The sequence below is a fragment of the Myiozetetes cayanensis genome, unplaced genomic scaffold (assembly GCF_022539395.1).
Source record: "Myiozetetes cayanensis isolate MyiCay16 unplaced genomic scaffold, myiCay2020 scf32, whole genome shotgun sequence".
In the NCBI taxonomy this organism is placed as follows: Eukaryota; Metazoa; Chordata; class Aves; order Passeriformes; family Tyrannidae; genus Myiozetetes; species Myiozetetes cayanensis.
The window spans coordinates 4764076-4784814 of NW_026087544.1; the positions used below are offsets into that span (position 1 = coordinate 4764076).

Sequence of the window (20739 nt, forward strand, 5' to 3'; positions counted from 1 at the left end):
ATGGAGGGATATTATGGGAAGCAAGATGAAATACACCCGGTCACTCAAACAGTGCAAGCCAAACTGTCATCCCAGACTTTAGTTTAGTTTCTTTATTTACCCATTACCTTACAGTGAATACACAGCAGTTAAAAACTCTTTTGTTCCCAAAACTTCATGGGGTTGGTGGTTGTTCAGCCTGGAGAAAAGGAGGCTTTGGGGTGACCTAATTGTGGTCTTCTGAAGGGAACCTACAAGGAAGATGGAGACAATTTACAGGGGGATGGAGGGATAGGACAAAGGGAAATGGCCTCACACTGACAGACAGTAGGTTTAGATTAGATGTTGGGAAGAAATTCTTCCCTGTGAGGGCTGTGAGGCCCTGGCACAGGTTACCCAGAGAAGCTGTGGCTGCCCCATCCCTGGAAGTGTCCAAGGCCAGGTTGGACAGAGGCTTGGAGCAACCTGGGCTAGTGGAAGGTGTCGCTGCCCACGGCAGGGGGGTGGAACAAGATGAGCTGTGAGGTACCTTCACACCCAAATCATTCTATAATTCTATCATTGTCCAGCCCTCTCACTTGTCTGGGTCTCTCTGCAGGCCCTCTTTGTCCTTGAGGGAGTCAAGAGCTCCTCCCAATGTAATGTTGCCAAGGAACTTGCCTTGCTGTACCTTCAATTCCTCCATCCAAGTCCTTTATGATGACATTTAAGAACATGTTGCACAGGTACCTTGTTCTGGTTGAAGACTAAGAGCCAGGAGTAGCCAAAATCGTCTTTCATGTGGCCGTGGGACCTAAACAGGACCTAAACATGACAAACTCCAGATGGTTTCAAATCTGATCTCCAGGACTGCAGACCACAGCTGATTTTAATCCAAAGCCTGCTTTCTGCCTCCTTCTTCACAGGCAAGAATGCAAGATGGTGAAATGAAAGATGACAATCAGGAAATGAAGTGGGTTAATAGTGGTTGAGTTTTGCTGTCGTGGTGCTTTATCCTCCTCAGTGTTCCCATCCTTGGCTGGGCAAGAGTGGCTCTGCTGCAGGTAGCTCATCAATTGCAGCTAATTATCCTGAATTCAGCTACTGTCATCACCAAAAATAGCTTGTGTAGGGAGGAAGCTGTGGTTGAAAGGTCTTTACCTGAGCTACCAGTGAGAAACAGCTGCTTTCACAACGACCCGATGGGAAGGGCCTGTGGGTGTTTTGAATGGGACAATTAACAAAAACCTGTCCAAAATCACCCCATGTTTCCTCAGGAACCAGGACATGATTTATCTCTGCCTAAAATGCACCCCTCGAACAGGCTGAATCACACAGTGAAAGGACTGGTTCCTCTTCATGTGACAATAAAGGAAATCCAGAGTCTTGCTCAGATGTAGACACGCACATCATAGGCTCCTAAGCTGAGGCGGTGAGATTCAAACACCCCCCTCTTTAATAAGTCCATAAATGGGAAGATCATTTGCTGAAGTCTTTAATTAATTGATGATAAAAGCTAATGGAGCTAAGAAGGCACTGAAACCTCGTAACTGTCTTTGGTGTGGCCGAGTCTGTGATTTCTCAGGGTTCATTTCCATTGCCCCTGGGGAGGTGAAGCAGCCCAGGGATTTAATAAATGGAAGACTTTCCAGAATTTTACCTCTCTAATTTGGTATATGAGTTTGTGACAACTCAGGTACTCTGGGACTGATTTTACAAGCTGCTCAGGTTGGTTCCTGTCCTGTGAAAAGAACAGTGCTGTTGTCCAAGAATGTTATTATAAAGGAATCCAGTAAATTTCTAAAAAACGTAATTAAACACTTTGCAAGGTAACTGCAGCATTACATAGGCCAAAGGGCATGACCAAGTACTTAAAGTGTCTGTCTCTAGTCCAAAAGATCAGCCTGGTATTATCTTCTGAGGATTCTCTTGCCAAACTTCAGATGTCTCTGAGTTGCAGTTTTGTAAAGACACACTCTGCAATCTAATTTTTGAGATCAAGAGTAATGCTCTCTCTTCTCACAGCTCTTACCTGATTTCCAAAACCTTGATGTATGATGGAAATAAATCATCCTACTTGCACACACTGTTGTCTCACTCACCCAGGTTGGGGTATTGCCAGTGACCTTCCTCCCAAGATTGTGATATGCCTTCTGATGACACACTGATGGAGACAAAAATCAGAAATAAATAATGTTATTCCCTTATTCCAAAGGGTTTTATGAGTTTTGGGACTGTGCAAGGGGAGTCAGTCCTCTGTCCCCCTTCACATGATTGGAAAATTGGATGAATGAGCCAGACAACATTTAATAGCCAATTAATTTTGCAGTGTAACTGCAGCTATTAGTAATATTTCCAACACAGAAGAAGCAGACAATCCAACAGGCCAAAAGGTGGCAGAGGTGGGAAGAGCTGCTCAAACACAGGGCCATCACCATGTAATTAAATAATTTCCTTTGTTGTTCCCTGAGAACAGGCTGTGGGTGCTTCCCTCAAAGCCATTCTTAATGTGGACAAATCTGAGAACAAATGGATAAGGCAAATAACAAAAACTGTCAGATGATACTCACACAGCTTCTAAAGGCATCCAAATTTGAGAGTGCTGACCTACTAATCATCCTGCTTAGCCCACTGCTGGAACCAGTTCTGCTGTCTGAAAAATGCAAAGGGACAAATGCAACACCGGCTTTTGAAAAGTCTGCTGGGGCAATCCAAGGAATCACAGAGCCTTGAGCCCATCAGGTGGAGTGAAGGTAGAAGTAAGGAAGAGAATTAGTAGATTAAATTAGAAAGGGTAAATGTGGTAGGAGATAAAAAGAGGAGAGTGTGAGGAGAGAAGAGAAAACCATTCATTGAAGGGGCCAACAATCATCTGGTCCAATCAGCATTAGTTGTTGAGAGTCTCCAAAATGAGCCCCCATCAAAACCTCTTTAAGGAATTCAGTTGATGTGGGCTGATAACTGGCCAAGAGAAAGGGGATGAAAGAAGGCTCAGTGGGCATTTTGAGAGCAGAAAGCAGGAGGGACCGAGGCCTGGGAGAGCATCACCGAAATCTGTGCCTCTGCCAGGTGACAGAGCCTTGCCAGGAGAACTGAGCAGGGGAAACTCAGTTTTGAGAAAGCCAGGGACAAACTGCTCCCTGTGTAGCACACAGCACACAGCAGTGGGCTGCACAAGGTGTTATGACCTCATGAGAAAGAGTTGATGGAGGCAGTGCAGGCAGATTGATGAACAGCTTGGTCCTCAGGGTGATCAAAAAGGCAGGGACGGCAGGGAAGCTGCACCAGATCTAGTCTATAAAATTATGTGGTGGGTCCACTGAAGTCAAAAGGGATGACCAGAGGTGGTGATTGCCCTCTTTCTGATCTGCAGTGAAATACATATCCCATAGGTTCAGGACCCAGAGCTTAGAAAAGAGGTACAGAAGAAAGAACAGATAGGATTCTGTGTAATATCCACAAATCAGTTCCTTGCACCCATCTCGAATCTCTGCCTCCCTTACTGACTCCAGCAGGTCCTGCTTTACTGCCCCAGCCAGTTCCAGATGCTTTTGACTCAGGAGCTAGGAAAATGTTCATTTTGCCAGGCTTTTCCTCCTGCTGCTGCTCTGAGCAGTTCCCACGCTGTGAAGCAGTTTTGTGGCAAGATTCAACTTCAGCAGCAGTTTTCAAGCCTGCTGTGGGTGCAGTGCACTCTCACCATTTGTGAACTGACACTGAAATTATTATAAAAGTGAATGTAACTGAAATATAAAATTGATGTCAGTGTAATGATGATAAAAGGATGGGTCACTGACCCCATCATGATAACGACACAGAGTAGATATGTCAGGTTCTGCTATCACTTCCCCGACTCATCTGCCTTGCCAAAATATCAGTAACTTCACAGGAGCCACGTCTTCTGCTTCCTTCCTCCCGTTCCATCCTGGGCCAGAAAACCCCAGATAAATCCTCTGAGTGATCTCTGTCTGGGTTGATTTTTAAGTGCTCAGTGCTGGGGTGCTCAGAAATGGAGCCACTGTTGACAGGTACTGTTGACAGGTACTGCTGGTGCCGCTTCCTCATGACATCCAGACTGTGCTGAGGTGCCTACAAGGAAGCTGAACTCTTCTGAAAATCTGGCTGCAAAACAAGCAGCTCCTGGGACCTTTTTTTCCAGGAGAGTTCTGCAGAAGAGCTGCTCAATGGGAAGGGAATTTTCTGGTTTAGGTTTGGGTGGTTTGTCTTTTTTTTTTTTTTTTCAATGGAAAAATGTTCTTTTGTCCTCAAATTGAATGTTTCCTCCAGAACACAGTGGTGTTTGCCAGGAATCTCAAGTTTCCACTGGGAAAGTTGAATCCTGATGAATTGACTGGCGTCCTCCAATGCCCAGTCAAAGCACTGGGTCTGGTCAAACAAAACCATATTTGGCCTCACAGTGACTCTGAACTATAAAATGGGAGGCACCTGCTTGGACCTGCAGCTCAGATAATCCTACTGACAGGTTTCCTAATTGGACCCCCAGAGTGATGTGATAAAGGCATTAATGCTGGAGGTCTGGTTCTCCACGTGGAAAACAGATATGTAAGGAAAGCAAATATTGTATTTCAGGTTTTGTTGCTGTTCTGAAAAAAAATATATTGGGAATACTTCAGTCGGTCTCGATCAGATTAGCTGGCCTTTCACCAGGTCCTTTCTGGTTCCTGGCTGGTGGTCTTTGTAGGTGGGGATGGACAAACTGTAGGAAACAGGAAAAAAAATATCCTAGAAGAATATATTCCAATTGTTCTCACAAGTTGAAAAGCAGGAGCATTTGTTCTCAGTTGAAGACAGTGTTTTGTCTGAACTGCTTTCAAACAATTCAATCTATTTAACTGTGTCAGCTTGCATGAAGAATGATGTATTCTGAGATGTATTCTTTGTGAAACCAAGCATTTTAGCATTTTCAGAGTTTTGCAGCCTTTGCCTCCACAAATAATTGGAAAACCTGATGCCTGTTTGCCCAGTCTCAAAGTGTCATTCTACAGGCATATTTGGCAAAGCAAATATTAGTTATTCAGCCTGGAGAAAAGGAGGCTTTGGGGTGAACTAACTGAGGTTTTCAAGTACCTGAAGGGAGCCTACAAGGAAGACAGAGAGAGACTCTTTACAAGGACCTGGAGTGACAGGACAAGGGGGAATGGCTTTACACTGACAGAGAGTAGGTTTGGTTAGGTATTAGGAAAAAATTCTTCCCTGTGAGGGTGGTGAGGCCCTGGCACAGAAAAGCTGTGGCTGCCCCATCCCTGGAAGTGTCCAAGACCAGGCTGGATGTGACTCTGAGCAACCTGGGATAGTGGAAGGTGCCCCTGCCCATGGCAGGGGTTTGGAACTAGATGAGCCTTAAGGTCCATTCCAACCCAAATTATAGATTCTGTGATTCCAGAATTCTTCTGGGGCACTGGTGGATGGAGAGGCTGTGGATCACTCCCAGCCCCACTCCAGAACACCCATCATAAGCAGCTCGATCCAGCCCTGCCAACTGCCAGGAGCAGTGTGGGGACCACCCATAGGACCCTACAAGGACACTGACCTTTGATTTGTGGCTGATGAGGAACATTTTGTACAGTGGAGCTGCATGAAATAAAAGCAACATCACTCTGGAGTTGGGTGGGATTGCTGGACCAGCGTGGGGTGATGCTGCTTGTCTCTGTCATCCAGAGGGGCCTCCTTCCACCCTAAAGAACCACAGGGACCTGGAGCGAGTCAGGCCATGGCTCTAAAGATAGTTTATGCAGGATCAGGCTGCCAGCAACCATTCCAACCATGATAAGGTGTCTGCCCATACCCCAAGGTGTGTGGCCACATCCTGAGTGGGAAGGCAGTCAAACCCCAAAGTATTCCCTGGATTACCCACACAAATGCCTCAATCTCTGTGTCCAAGGTCAGCTCCACTCAAAGAGGGCAGAGGAGTCATCTGGGGCTGAGTGTGCAACCAGAGCCTTGTTGTGCCTCCACACAGCAGCATCCAGCTCCTCTCTACTACCCCTTTCTCTGGGCTACAGGTGAAAGCCCCCCTAGCCCAGGCTGTACAAAAAGTGCCAGGTAGCAGTGCAGGTGAGTTATTTACCTGTCCTGGAGGAAACAGAGGTGTCACAATCCCGCAGTGGGGCTACAGAGGACAAGCAGCCAACACCTGTCAAAGCACCAAGCAGAGGAAGGAGCAGCAACTCCAGAAGACAAATTAGAGAAGAATCCTGTGCTATCCTGCAGCTGCCTCATAGCCCTGCATCCAGCCTCCACCTCCTGCACCCTGCAAGGCTCTTCAGGGCGTGCCACATGGGATGTGCCCTGTCACATACCTGCCCAGAGCTCCCCAGCAGCTGCTCTCCTCTCCTGCACTCAGCCCTTCAAACACTTGGCACAGATCTGGTGGTCAGCAGAACAGGTCTGCTGGTGTAGCAGTGGCAGAAAGAGGTGGTGGTCAGACCCCAGTCAGAGTGGGATGCCGTCAGGGCTGCCCAAAAGCCCTGGTGCCTGCTCCTCACTTGGTTATCCTCAGTCTCTCATGGTCTGCACAAGCCTGGCCTCTCTCTGTTTTCTCATCAGAAGGTGCAGTTTACCTTAAGGAAATCCTTCTGTTCCACTTGGGCCTCTTTCTCCTGCTTCCAGTAATCTTGTCTAGCTTGACTGGGGTGTGGAGTCTGCTCAGAACTTGGCTTGAGAGAGAGGGGACTGCAGATGGAAGAACTCAAACTCTGAAGAACTTCATCAGTTCACAGGTGCAGCTCCTTGTTCTTCCAGACTACCCAAAATGCAGACTATGCCTCAGAACACAGACATTGCTGCAGCTGCTTCTCATCTCCTGCACAGATACTGCAGGACACAGCAGGCAAACAGTGTCCTGCTGATGGAGCATGGACTGGATTCATGTTTGATCCCCCAGGACCTTGGTCTTTCCTGGGAAGAACAGTGCATGGGGCTGTCTAAAGGAAAGGTGAGGCTGCTCATACCTGGCTCCAGCAAGCTGCAAAGCTGGAGAGGGCACCTCCTTTGGCAGCCATTGACCCTTAAATCAACCAGGAAACAGGCAGGACCATCAGGATTGCTGGCAATAATGTAGAGATGTTCTCCAAAAGTCTGGATCTTGGTAGCACAGAATATTTTCTTTCTGATGCAGATCAGTGCCTGGCAGTGCAGTGGGGCAACACAGAGGGAACCAGAAGATGCCCACGATGACAATCTACCACCTTTCAGGGGCTGTTTGCCACTTTGTTGCCAGAAGACTTGGCAGTTTGACCTCGGGGAAGACACCTTTAGGGTGTGTGGTCAGGACCTGGACAATGCTGTAGGCAGCAATCCCCTTCCAGGCCAGCAGCACCCCCTCTCTGAAAACCACCACACTGAGGGGTCCCCAGTCCTCCCCAGCATGACCCTGACCAGCATCCAGCCTGAGTGACACCTGCACCAGCAGGCTGGAAACCTCTGCAAACCAGACACCCCTGCACCAGAGCAGCCTCCTGGAGATCCCCTCCCCACCCAGCTCTCCTTGGCCCTTTCCCTGCTTTGTTCTTCCGTATTTTAATGCATCGGATGTTACTCAAACCCACTGATTGTTCTCCCCTTTGTGCTGGGGCAGACAGACAGGCTCCCCAAACAATAGGCAGGCTTCACCGGTGACTGGGAAAGAGAGGTGGAAGATTTACTGCCGTGAGGTAATTGGCTGGGGGAATTGGAACTTTCTTTGCTTCCGGAACTGCCTCCATTGTCCTGCCCTGCCAGCAGAGCAGAGCCAGGGAGGGTCCCGAGAACAGGGTGCAGGGTTTGCCTTCTGAGTGCCAGCTCCATTCACAGATGGGAGCCAGAACCTGAATCCTTGGGCTGGGATGGTTTTGTGCCTCTGGGCGAAGCTTACCCCACCTTGCTTTGACACTTCTTCTGCCAGATTTCTCAACCGTGTCTGGTTGGCGACCCCCCTCGCCCTTATTCAGAGCTTAAAAATGTCCCAGCCCTATTTCATTTACCCCATCAGTAAGAATGAAACGTCTCCCTGATGCCTTTGATAGTGGATGAGGACACGACAGGCAGCATCACCCGCCAGATCAGACGGGCGCGTGGGTGCGCGGCGAGGCCAGCGGGAAGTCAGGGCGAGAGGTTTGAGGCCTTGTGGGCTGCGTGGGGGTGAGGAGGGACCTGTTTTCAGCCAGGGGAAAAAAAACAAAAACCAAACCACACTTTCGCAACTTGCAACTGCCCACATGGTGTTTTTGCAATCCCTTCCCTTGGTGGTGTGGGCGCAGCGGGCACGGACCGGGAAATGCTGCACCGGCAACGCTGAGGCTTCATCACCCGTTTTGTTGGGATCCACGACTTCAGGCTGCCACGTTGCTCAGATTCTTGACTCCTCCAGGCAGGTGCTGTGTCTTTACTAAGCAGCTGATTTAAACCAGTAGGGGTCCACTGGTTGCAGCCTGTCCTGGTAGCACTGGCTTGCTGAGTTTTCCACCTTCCTGAGGTCGCGGACTTGGACGTGCTTAGGTCATTGCGTAAGTGAGATGATGAGAAAACTGATGAGAAGCTTCAAGATGGTATGTGTTGGAGGCCCTTTAGCACTGTCCTGCACAGGCATTGCTATCGTTCTACCATTCTGTCACTGCTGTGTTTGGAATCTGCCCTGATGGGGGGCTGAGTGTGGACAGACAGACCCCACCTGATCCCTCGGGCCACAGCAGTGCCAGCAGCAGGACCCCAGTCTTGGAGGCACAGGTGGAAATCTGTGGACAAAGCAGTGTTTTTCAGTGGTCATTGTCAAATGACTGAAGCCAACACTGCTGCCTGCTGCCAGCACCGCAGCATCCCGACACAGGAGCCAGCAGGATGCACCCTGCTGGGGGCTGGTGCCCACATACTGTGACTCATGGGCCAAAAGGAAAAGCAATACCTGGTTCTGCTTGAAAATCGGGGTAGCCAGGAAAGGTAGAGTGCTGACACTACATCAGGGCTTGGTTTCCCAGCTGATCCCAGCCCTGGTTTTCCCAGGGGCAAGCCCAAGCTTGGGTTCACAGGGTGGCTCTGAAAGAAGCACTTGTAAGAACAGGGCAGCGATGATGAGGAGAAACTTGGCCTCATGGTGCACCTCGAGCCACATGGGAACATTCACAGAAGCCCACCTTCTCATGTCTGTCAGCCAGCATTGCAACACAGCTGGCTCCAGAGCTGGCTAGAGCAGTGTCAGAGACACCAGATCTGAGCCTTTCACCCATTCCAGGCGTGAGAACACAGCCCTGGCTGTTCTGGATGTTTGTGACACCGAATTGTCTTTGCTGGTTGGTCATCGTGGCTGGGAGTGTTTAAAAAGTGCCATTTAAACACAGGTTTCTGTGGAATCACAGAACCATTTAGGTTGGAAAAGGCCTCCAAGGTCATTGAGTCCTTCCCTCAGCACTGTCATGTTCACCACTAACCATGTCCCCAGGTGCCACATCCACACGGTTTTTGAACACTTCCAGGGGTGGTGACTCCACCACTGCCCTGGGCAGCCTGGGCCAGTGCCTGAACACCCTTTCAGGGAAGAAATCTTTCCCAGTATCCAGCCTGAACCTCCCCTGCTGCAACTTGAGGCCGTTTCAACCTTGTCCTGTCCCTTGTTCCTTGGGAGCAGAGCTGCACCTCCACCTGGCTCCACCCTCCTGTCAGGGAGTTGTAGAGAGGGAGAAGGTCTCCCCTGAACCTCCCAGCTCCCTCAACTGCTCCTCATCAGAGCTGTGCTCCAGACCCTTCCCCAGCCCTTCTCTGGACAGGATCCAGCCCCTCAATATCTTCCTTGTCATGAGGGGCTCAGAACTGACAGCAGCACTGAAGGTGCTTACAGGCTTTCTAACAAGTATTTGAGAAGCAGTCCCTCTCCATGAGGCCAAGGATTTGGGCATAAAGCCACCTGCTTGCATCTGGCACGTTGAAGTGCTTGTTTTCCTCTGACCTAAGATCTTTTTTCCCCTTCTGGGTGAGAGAAATCAGTTATCACTGGAACAAACAGTTTGCTCCAAGGAATCCCAGGCAGGAAGACACAGGCTCCTCATCAAAGCTTTTCCCATTATTTCTTGCCAGCAAACCTCTCGTGCTTTTCCAGGAACTTCAGAGGATCAGTCCAGGAGTGCCAGATCAGGTACAATCCTCCATACCCCAGTAACCAGATTCCTGCTCTTTGAGAGGCCAGTGCACAGCTGCAGCACTGACATCAACATTTGGCAAGCCTAAATGTCTCGGGTGCAAGGGGAAGAAGCCCAACCTCCAAATGCCAAGCCCTGCTCCTTCTGCCAGCTCTTTGTGGGTTGTTCCCTCCCTGACACTTGAGCCACCTCTCCATCTTAGCACGTGGGTTTTTCTGATGGGGGCACCTGCAGCTCTGGAGATAACACAGACACCTCAAAGCAGAGAAAATACAGGACATCATCAGCTTTCCATTGGGGGGCAGATGGGGAACAGCTGCTCAGGAAACATCTTCTGTGTGTAAACACAGCCTGGCACAAAGAGCAAGGTCCCTGCAGGGCCATAGATCTTCCCTGTGGTGGCTGGGCTTGGCATCCATGCTGGTACCTTGCTTGTGAGCAGCAGAAGGATCCACTGATGATGTGCAGAGGAGCCCCACTTTTCCCTCAATGACAGTTTCCTCAGCCAAAACTGCTCCTCAGCAAATGAAGAAGTTTCCAGGCATTTATGCTCAGATTTTTCTGAATGAAAACATAGTGGAGGTGTTTCAGTCTGAAGAGGAGGATTTTGTTTCAGTTGGTGTTTCATTTTACTCCTGATTTTTCCAAATTCAGCCTCAGGTTAGTTTGTGCAGGTGCTGCCTGTCATTCAATATTGCATTGTCATGGCTAGGCTTTTAGTGAATGAAATGTTTTGATGTCAGCATAAAGCATTTCAATTAACCATTCAGACATTTTCAACTAAAAAAATTTATCAGGTTTGGTCCCTTGTAGGATATTTCCAAATTTTTCCTGCTTCTTCCAGGTAGTGACAGACACAAACTGCACTGACATTCAGCACTGCACCAACTCCAGCCCTCTAGGTCACCTGTACTGCTTTACTTGCTAGGACTTTGGGATCAAATTCTCCCCAGGGCAGTGGTGCTGGCCACTTCTTGAAGGATTATTCTGCTCTAATGGTTTGGAAGTTCACCCCTGAACAACTACAGGACGCTGATAAAGTGACAGAACATTTGCAAGGAGAATGCTGTGGCAAATCCAGAGAGGAGCAGCTTCTTGCTGCCTGCTGGGCCCTGGCTGCTCTTTGTCAGACACTGCTTGTCACCAGACAGCACCCTGAGGGGAGGAAAGCAGAGCAACAGGCACTGTGGCCACTCAAACTGCAGCTGAACCAGAGGAACAACCCATGCTGGGAACAGTCACCCCTGCACAGAACAAGAAATCCAAGAGCAAATCAGTTTGCACAGTGAGGGATGAAGAGAAGGAGGAACCTCAGAACAGGAGGAAGAGGCAGGGCCAGAGATAATCACAACATGGAACTGGAGAGTAGGGAAGTCAAGCAGCTGGGATCCCTGTCCTGGGATGTGGGCATGGACCAGGGGATTGGGAAGAGGATGGAAACTCTCAGCCTTTGGAGGTGACTGTCAAGAGTGAGGGAAAGGATCTAATAGTGCACTGAGACAAGTGGAACACCACAAGGAAAGGTATCCAGTGCCTGAGAGAATCAGCTGTGCTGGAGCTAATCCACAGGGATTCAAATCCAAAGCAGTCCCCTGTAGATCCAGAGGAGGTCCAGTGCACACAATCCACGGGGTAAAAGTTTCAGAGTCTCTGCTATTGGGAGCAAGTGCCCCCCCTGCTCGAGAGAGAGGGACACACCTTGAGATATCCTGAGGTTTAACCTGCATGACCACGAAGAAGACATGAAGTGGGGTGGGAAAGACCCACCTCTGCCCCAACAGCACGGGTGATTTTGCAGAATTCTGCTGAATTTGCAGAATGGTAACAGAAAAGAAAAATGTGGTTCTTTCCCAACATCCAACTCAAGGCAGGCTGCTGCATTGGCTGCTCTGTCTAGAAGGTGAAAGAGGGAAGGGGAGGAGGCTCCATCACCTCATCCTCAGTCTGATGTGCGAGACTCCTCATCTCCAGCTCTGTGTGAATGGCACAGAAAGCACCAGGGCACTCATACACCTGCAGACCAGAAGATGTCAGTGCCTGTCGTGCTCCTAAGAGCTGTATCCAGCCAGACAAACCATGTGCTCCCTTGACTCCTCACGGCACAAGTGCTTTCCCCTGTGATCTTCACGTTCCCCCAGGGCAGCCAGGACAGCTGCAGAGAGGAGAAGGAGCCAAGGAGCAAAATCTCCATGAGTTCAAGGAGCGTTTGACAACACCCTCGGGCACGTGGTGGGATTGTTGGGGTTGTCCTGTGCAGGGCCACGACTTGAATTGATCTTTGTGGCACCCTTCCAGCTCAGGGTGTTTTGTGATTTCGTGATTCTGTGAGACACTTTTAGAAAAATTCACGATTTTGCCATTTTGGAAAAAACACCCCGGTGTTCTGGTCCAAGTTTCACTCCTGCTGTCCCTCAGCCACGTTTCCTGCAGCCTCTTCTGCCAAGTCACCCACCCTTCCCCCTGCCCTGGGCTGTGCACCCCACACCTTCCTGTCTCCTGTGCTGCCAAGGGGGAGCCAGGGCAGGTACAGGAGGAGGAGGAGCAGCAGGCAGAGTGGCCTCAGAGCTGTGTGCACCCTGGGTCACTGCTCTCACTGCACAGACCCAGCTTCTGAAGACCTCCTGGTGCAGGGAGGGGCTTAATCTCACCCTGGCAAACTGGCTGAGACTTTATTGTTGAAACACTGTGGAGATCTGGGATAGGGCCTACACGTGGGGGATGATCTGAGAGGACTGATCTGTTTTCAAACGTGGAGAGGTGGGAGTAGAAACACGCTGTGCTCTTTGCCCATTGCAGCGATACGGGATGGAAGCAGGGCTGGTGCCTCCAGATATGGTGTGATGCAAATGAGCTCTTGCTGCTTTGATCTCTTTATCTTCCCTTTCTCCTTCTCTTTATGGAGGGTACCTTTAGAGGAGCTTTCAACCTGCAGGCTCTAAGGAAAAATTTCAGCTGGTTCTATGGCTCCAAGTACCATTCTGCTGTCAGCCCCAGGTTTGCCCTGAGCAATTCAGGTATTTTGTGGGGACCTTGGAGATTTCAAGATAAAGAGGAAAAGAGATAGCAAGAACCTTTATGAATCACTCTAGTATAATCTGAAGAATTTCTGAAACCATCATTTATTGCCTTTGGGCTTCTTTTCTGGTGGTATAATGTGCATTTTTACTGGATTCTAATGAGAGTGGCCAGGAGAGAGGGAGGAACAGTGCTCAGCCCTCAGGGATTTCAGAGAGACAAGGGTGTTTCATGCCTTGCAAGAACAGGATAAGGATGGGAATTTTGGTCTGGTTTGTTCAGGTCCCCCAGAAATCAGGCTGCTTGACTGGGAGGCCTTAATGCTGTAATTGTGCAATTAATTAATCAAGAGGATGCCAAGTCATTAGCTTCTTCCCACAACCGTAAAAAAATCTGCTCACCTGCCTGAGTTGTAAGGAAGATGGTTTTTTATGGTCCAGGAAGCCACATGTTCAGCACCAACCCTGAGAGGAGCTAGGCTGAGCCTGTGCTGGGAAGAGAGCACGTTAATATCCTGAATATCTTGAAAAATATGAAGATATTCATAGGCTGGAGAAATTTAGGGGTTGAGAAGACAGTCACCATCTGGGATTCTTGGTAGCTTCGTGTAGGCTCAGACCAGGATGGCAGTCTGGTGTGTCCTTTGGGGTGACCTCACAACGTCCATGTTACTCAATACTGAAGGTCCTGTCCAGGGGCTTGGGCCGTGTCTGTCATCACTCCCAGGTGTTGTCACTTTGCACTGGATTTCAGTGAGGCAGGAAAGAAGCCAAGAGCCCGTGGATTACCCCACTGTGGGCTCTGTGGAGGTCTGGGAGCAACGACCTGAGCTTGCAGAAACCTTGCAGAGCAGGATTCTGCTCGAAGGCAGCTACAAGAGCAGGAGGACACAGGCTCCTCGTTGTGCTGAGTGACAGAGGGACCCATGGAGAGCACCTCAGGGGACTGAAGCTGGGGGACCAGACTTTTTGCTCCTTTGGAGTAGAGAGAGGTGGTTGGGGAGTATCTTCTCTCAGCCACAGGTAGGAGCTGCTCTTTCTGTAGGACATCTCCTGTCCTGGGACAGCTCCCTGGAGAGGATCTGTCTGCCAGCTCTGTGCAATTTTCAGATCTGGACCAGACACACATCTCTGCTCTGAGAGCTCTGAAGGCTCTCTGCTTGGCCTTGGCCAAAACCCTATCCCAAAACCCTGTCACCTTTGAACCCTCTTGGCTGAGTCTCTCTGTGTTGCTCTGCAGGCACTTCCACCTGTGTTACTTTAGGTCTGTTGGCTTCTGCTGTTTTAATTCCCATCAGAGTGAATCTCTGGGGAAACACTTTTACTTTTCCCCTGGGAAGAGGCACGTCAGGAGCTTTGAGGGTCACAGACAGGGTTCATCTCTCCCCAGTTTTGTGGGCAGTTTGTGAGAGAAGCACCAATCCTGCTGTCCCTAGAGGTGTGACCTGGGGACATTGCTTAGACCTATCTCGGGCGAGTATTGCAGGGTGCCCTTCATGCAGCCCCCTTATTGTAATATAAAAACCTCTCCTTTTGACCCCAGAACATCTACATCCACAAAACCCTGCAGGTGCCTTCAGCAGAGCTGATCTGGTGGGGCTGTGCACTCCCCACAGGGACACCCATGGCTCGGTGCTTCAGAGCACCCAGCACCACAGCCTGAATCCCACCTCCCCAGGCAGTGATGCCACAGATAAATCCCTTTGATCTTTAAAGCTCATCTCATTCCTTAGCTGGAACACTGTGATCACCAGCAGAGAGCATGGCAGGCAGTCCTACCAGGGAACCCAAAGCAGTGTGTGTGTGTGTGTGTGTCACCTCATTTTTTGGTAAAGGAAGATATAGCTAATCAGGGAACAATCAAAGGTTGTTCATGAAAGAAGGTGACATCAAAGCAAATAATTTAAGGAACCCCTCGAGGGCCAGAGGAGTTGTAAGGTCTGAGACTGAATCACATGAGCTCAGTTTCCACGAACTGTGTCTCAGTTTTCCTGCAGGTACAAGTTAGAAATGCTTACGATAAATGTTTAGAATTAGTTGGGGAAGGGGGGAAAGTTAAATCACACTAATTATAGCCACGATGGCTTTGGTGCAGTGCCATTTGAAAGCATAGGTATTTGTTTTCAACACCTGATGCAAGAGGCCTTAAAAGACATCATTGCTTCTTGGGTAAGTGGCGTGACACCAGCACAGAGTTTCAGTTTTGGGAGTAGTGGAGTAGTTCACTCTCCTGGCAGCATTTCAGAGCAGAGCCATGAGGGATGATTTGGCAGCTAAAGGATTCCTGCTTTTATTTGATATCTTGTAGAGAGGACAGACAGGCCAGTCACTAAGGGAACAGGGGGGCTCTGGGACAGGAGAGGGATGGCTTGCCCCAGAACACCAATCCTGTGTGATGTCATGAACTCACGGGCAAAAATCTGGACAGCTCTTCTTCAGGTCCTACACTACAAACCAGGGTGAAGCTGCAGCACCCCATTTGTTCTCCTACCTTTCTAATTTCTTTTAGAGTTTAGGGGATTTGGGGATTTGAATCATATTCTTTGTGCATTTCTGTAGTGTCTTATGTTTGGAGTGGGTTCTCCAGTGCAAATGACAAGAGCTGTGCATAGATATGATGACCCAGCACTTGTCTGACTTCAGTGGACGCTGGTCACTCAAAGAGAAACCTAGTTTGGAAAGTCAAAGTCATTGGCAGAGCTAGGAAAGGTCAGAGGAGTCCCCAACCCATTGTAGTCCATGAATCCTTAGTCCTTCTGCCAGATGCTGCAGAAAAAAAAATAATCCAACAAGGTTCAAACACCATGGGTTCCTTTTAAATTAACTTAATGTGGTTGACTGAAATAACCACCCCAAACACTTGAAGAGATAAACAGCTCCTCTGATTGCTCTGACAGGAAGCACTTCCACTCTTGCCTGTGCTGGGGATGTACATAACACAAGAAACCTTACTAAGAGGAAAAGCACGAGCTTGGAAAAACACAGCAACAAGTCAACAACATCTTTAAATGAGTAATAAGTCAAATATTTACTCCCACAACACTTCAGGCAACAATCCTGTGCCTCAGCTCTCACACAAGCATGGACAGCCTGTGGAGAAATATCTCATACTTTTGTGGCTAGAAAAAAAAATCACCAGGTCCAGGGCTGTACTCAGGAAGTTCATTTCCAGACCTTGGAGGAACTTGTTCTTCTGTCACAGCATCTGTCCTTGCACGTGTCCTCCTCGATGTTCTCACACCACGGCCGGGCCAGGACCGCGCCAAGCCGGGTGTGATGTCCCGTGCTCTGCAGGGGCTGGAGTGGGGTCCCTGTGGGAAGTCACACTGAGTCACTGGCACCACATTTGCCCTGCTGTTCACTGGCTAGCAGACCACTGACAGGGTTTGCACTCTCAGGGGATCCCCCTTTGTCGAGGTTCTGAGTGCAGATGTGCTGCGCTCGAGTCCCGCAGGGCCGCAAACCACCAGAGCGTTCAAACAGCCAGAACATCAGCAAGCTTGAGATAAAATGACTCCAAGTGTTTACTGTGCAAGGACCTTAGAAATCTGGGCTGGGTTTCCTTCACTGCCCAAAGAGATGGTGGGGAAGAGCTCCTCCTCTCAGACCTGCCAGAAGCCCCAGGGGTGCAGGAGGGGAGAGGGAGGGGAGTGGGGTTTTTTAAGAAAAACCATCTGCTGTGGAGCTGTGAGGCTACCACAGTGATGGGATAAAGGTATTTCTCCTCTGCCTTTTGGAATATTCCTTCAGAAACCAGTGAGTTTTCTTCCTTTTAGCTATGGATCAAGGGGGAGAAAAGAAGTGTCCAAGGCCAGGTTAGACAGAGCTTGAAGCAACCTGGTCTAGTGGAAGGTGTCCCTGCCTGGGGGATTGGAACGAGATGAGCTTTAAGTTCCCTTCCAGCCCAAACCATTTTGTGGTTCTATGATTCCAAATCACATTTGACCTCCCACTGTCCTCAATCACACACAGCCCCTGGCTGGGACTGGTGCTGAGGGTCTGCACATCCCTGGAACTCACCACCCACCCCGGGGTGCAGTCAGGCACTGTCCCCATCATGCCTGGGGGAGGGCTGGGCACCTAAAAGGCAGGTCCACGAGGTTTGGAAAGTGTCTCCTGCAGCAAGCAAGGAGTATTCCATGCACTGCCAGAAGAAGGCAACTTAAAGGAGCAAACCTTGCAGTTTCGAGGAGATCTTGGATGTTTCAGATCTGTGTTTTCTTTCACAGTCTTTCATTTTACATTATTTTTCGTTATTTTCACATTGTTCCACAACATGTCAAAACATCAGACTGATTCATTACAACACAAACAGGAGACACTTTGATGTAGGGAAAAAAGATGTTTTAATGGGTGCTAAGTAGCAACTGCCCTTAGGGGTTTAAAAATAAAAATAGAAGCATCACAAAATAATATTTTAACTCTTGTACACCGGGATCATCCAAATATAGAATGCAGAGTTGCACACAAAACAGTGCAGGCAATAACTTTATTTTTGTATTCATTCTGAAGAACAGAAATCTGAATTTTCATAGGTTTTTGGTGAGTTTTTCACCACTTCTTTGGAGAGGAGAAAGTTATAAAGGGAAAAAAACCTCAAACTTTTCCAGGAGCATTTTCAAATAGGGCTCATGAAGGTTGTAAAGACCAATGTTCCCTGGCTCACCTGAACACACCTTGGTCTAGGTTTGGGTGAGCAGCGTGGTTTTCTTCACGTGCAGCTGCTCATGAGGGCAGGGTTGCATCTATCAAGTATGAGAGCTCATGAACAGCTTTGGAGCCCAGAAATATCCTTTTTTTTGCCAACTACCAGCTTGTGTATTGAACCTCTAGCTGCAGACTTTGCTACTTTCATGCCCCAAGATGAGAGATGGCAAAGAATGAGACAAGCACAGTCAGCCAGATTCCCTCACACCCTCCTAAACTCGGTTTGTCACCCTCCACCCCTCATTCCTGGTGGTGTCCTCTCGTTTTTCCAATGTAGAGCAGACCAGTCTGATGGGAGGTACCCCTTCTCTCATGGATTGTTCTCTCCTCAAAGGCAGCTCTCTGTCCACACTCTGGAAGGGCTCCCTGTGGGGGCTGGCATGACCATTTGTGACAGAGAGATGCTCCTCGGGCCCAAGGACATGCTGTCCTACTCCAGCGTCACGGGGCTTCCTGTTCACCCTCCAAAAATTGTGAGACAGCAATACTGCTTGCTTGTGCTGTTGGGAAATGTCCTAACTTGCTGCATAACTTGGAGAAGCTCAGAACAGACCACCCTGAAGGAGCCAGCTCTCTCTGGCTACTCCTGGCCATCCCTCTGCAGGCAGAGCCCGGGCTGTGATCACATGTCAATGTTGAAATCCTGTTTGCAGAGGCTTCTTGCCTTCCCTTCTTAGCAGAGAGGGGGCACAGAGCCTGGCACTGAGGTTTGTTCTGTGCAAACCAACCGTGAGACTGATCAGACTTCTGTTTTTCTTCCCTGCCAGGGACCTGAGCATGAACAACATCAGCCGGCTGCAGCCCCGCACGCTCCGCCGCCTGCGCTTCCTGGAGGAGCTGTGAGTACAGGGAGGCTGCACGGTCACAGCATGGTCAGGGTGGCAGGGGGGACACTGGAGAGGGTCCTGTAGCACTGGGCACAACCCCAGTGATGTCACTGCAGCTACAGGCTGAGGTGGAAGGAGACTGCATGCTGGGAGAGGGTTGATTTGCTGCTCCAGCTTTTGCTGAGGTTGTCACCGTCAGGCTGAGACGATGCCTGTCCTGAAAGCCAAAATAAAAGAGGACATAATCCTCTATGAAAAAAATCAACACTGTACCCTGGGGCAGAGCCAGCAAACAGAGAGCTTCACTCACCCTCCTGCTCCTGCAGACAGGGTCCCCCTCACAGCCTCTGCAGCCCAGAGACACATTGGGCCCCACACACTTCACAGTTGGGATGGAAACAAGCCTGGGCAGTGGAAGCCCAAAAAATTTTCCCCAGAGGCTGAGGTGTCCCACCAGGCACCATTGTGCACTGTGGTCTGAGCAGGCACACTCAGATACAGCAGCAGTCTCAATCCCTGGGATCAGCATGTGGCTGTGTGTCAGTGAAGGAGTGGCCCCACTTCTGAAAGTGTGAAAATTAACCACCAGCACAAGAAACCACTGGAATCCTTTGCAAGCCCCAAAAAAATGGGAGCCCGGGGGGCAGAATATTGAGGTTGGCCATTTCTGCATGAGTAAATTGCACCTGTATGGTCTTACTCCACTTGACCATGAGAAATACCTCCAGGTGTTATTCTCATGCTATTGCTACTTTCAACACAACAGCTTCTGTTGGAAAGCACAGTTTCGTCAAAACACTATTATTGCATCGCATGATATACTAATATAAATGCTGTATTTGATGTATGCTGCAAACCTACTGCATATAACAGTCACTAAAGCTTAATCTGTCCAAATGAAACACTTTCACTGAACCAGATCTTGGTGCACAACACTGACATTTCAGAAATGGTAGTTTCTAGAATGTCAGAATCATAGACTGGTTTGGGTTGAAGGGACCTTAAAGCCCTCTCATTCCAACCCTCTGCCATGGGCAGGGACATCTTCCACCAGCCCAGGTTGCTCCAAACCCTGTCCAACCTGGCCTTGGGCACTTCCAGGCATGGGGCAGCCACAGCTGCTCTGGGCAACCTGTGCCAGGGCCTCACTATCCTCACAGGGAAGAATTTCTTCCTCATGTTTTTTACTTCAAGTGGCCACCTGTCTGTAGTTTAAATTCATGAGAGTTGTAAGGACCCCAGCTACCCGAAACCCCCTTCCCAGGGGGCATTTACAGGCCTTTCCCTTTTCATTTTGTCAACATCCACGTCAAAGTGTGGACACCCAACACCTTTACTGGGGGCAGTGAAGCTTTTCACTCACACAGACCAGATCCTGCTGTGCACAATTAGCAGTTGTCTTGCTGCAAGCAACCCTGTCCTCATTACGTCATGTGCAAACAGAGCAGTCTCCACCAGCAGGGAATAAATATTCATAGGCTCCAAAGAGCCAGCTTCCCACAGCCAAAAATAACTATGAATGAAACAGGCAAAGGGGAAAAATTTAAACAGGAAAATCTGAAAAATAATTGGAAGTTGTTAGATAACATTTTACTAGAGGTTCAAAATGCCACAAGTCCTCCTCCTTCAGGAAGGAAAGGAATTTTGACTAGGGAAAAAAACACCACAGTTAGGGGAAGAAATGCAAACTGATGCATCATATATCTGTGCATAGCAAAGTGCCTGCTTGAATTTGATAGCAGTAAGACAGTAATCTTATTTATGGAAATCAAGTAATTTATATGAAATCAAGCAAGAGAGGGTTTTATATACTACAAGTAATTAAAAGTGATTTTTTTCAACAAACAACAACAACAGCTAGAAAGGGACAGTGTGTACAGTATTCATAGGGCTGTCATCGACCAGTAATGCAACTTGCCTGGCATTTCCCTGCTCTTTTCATTTCTATCTTTACCAAATTTTCATCCCAAAACATTACATCAGGACCTTGACATTCAGGCTGGGATCACCCTCTGTGCCAGGACACGCAGAGGAATCAAGCAAACAAATCCTGCCTGTTTAGACATCCTCAAGGGAAGTTTGTTCAGGTCCCACAGCTCAGATCTC

The 20739-nt window shown here is 49.0% G+C and overlaps 1 protein-coding gene across 2 annotated transcripts in view; it reads left to right on the top strand.

Moving 5' to 3' along the window:
* LGR6 (leucine rich repeat containing G protein-coupled receptor 6) overlaps positions 1 to 20739 on the top strand; it is a 111703-nt gene that overhangs the window by 17267 nt on the left and 73697 nt on the right. For both annotated transcript variants that reach the window (XM_050327078.1, XM_050327079.1), the window contains exon 2: positions 18574 to 18645. In XM_050327078.1, the coding sequence (XP_050183035.1) occupies positions 18574 to 18645 (72 nt within the window). The remainder of the gene's footprint in view (positions 1 to 18573; positions 18646 to 20739) is intronic.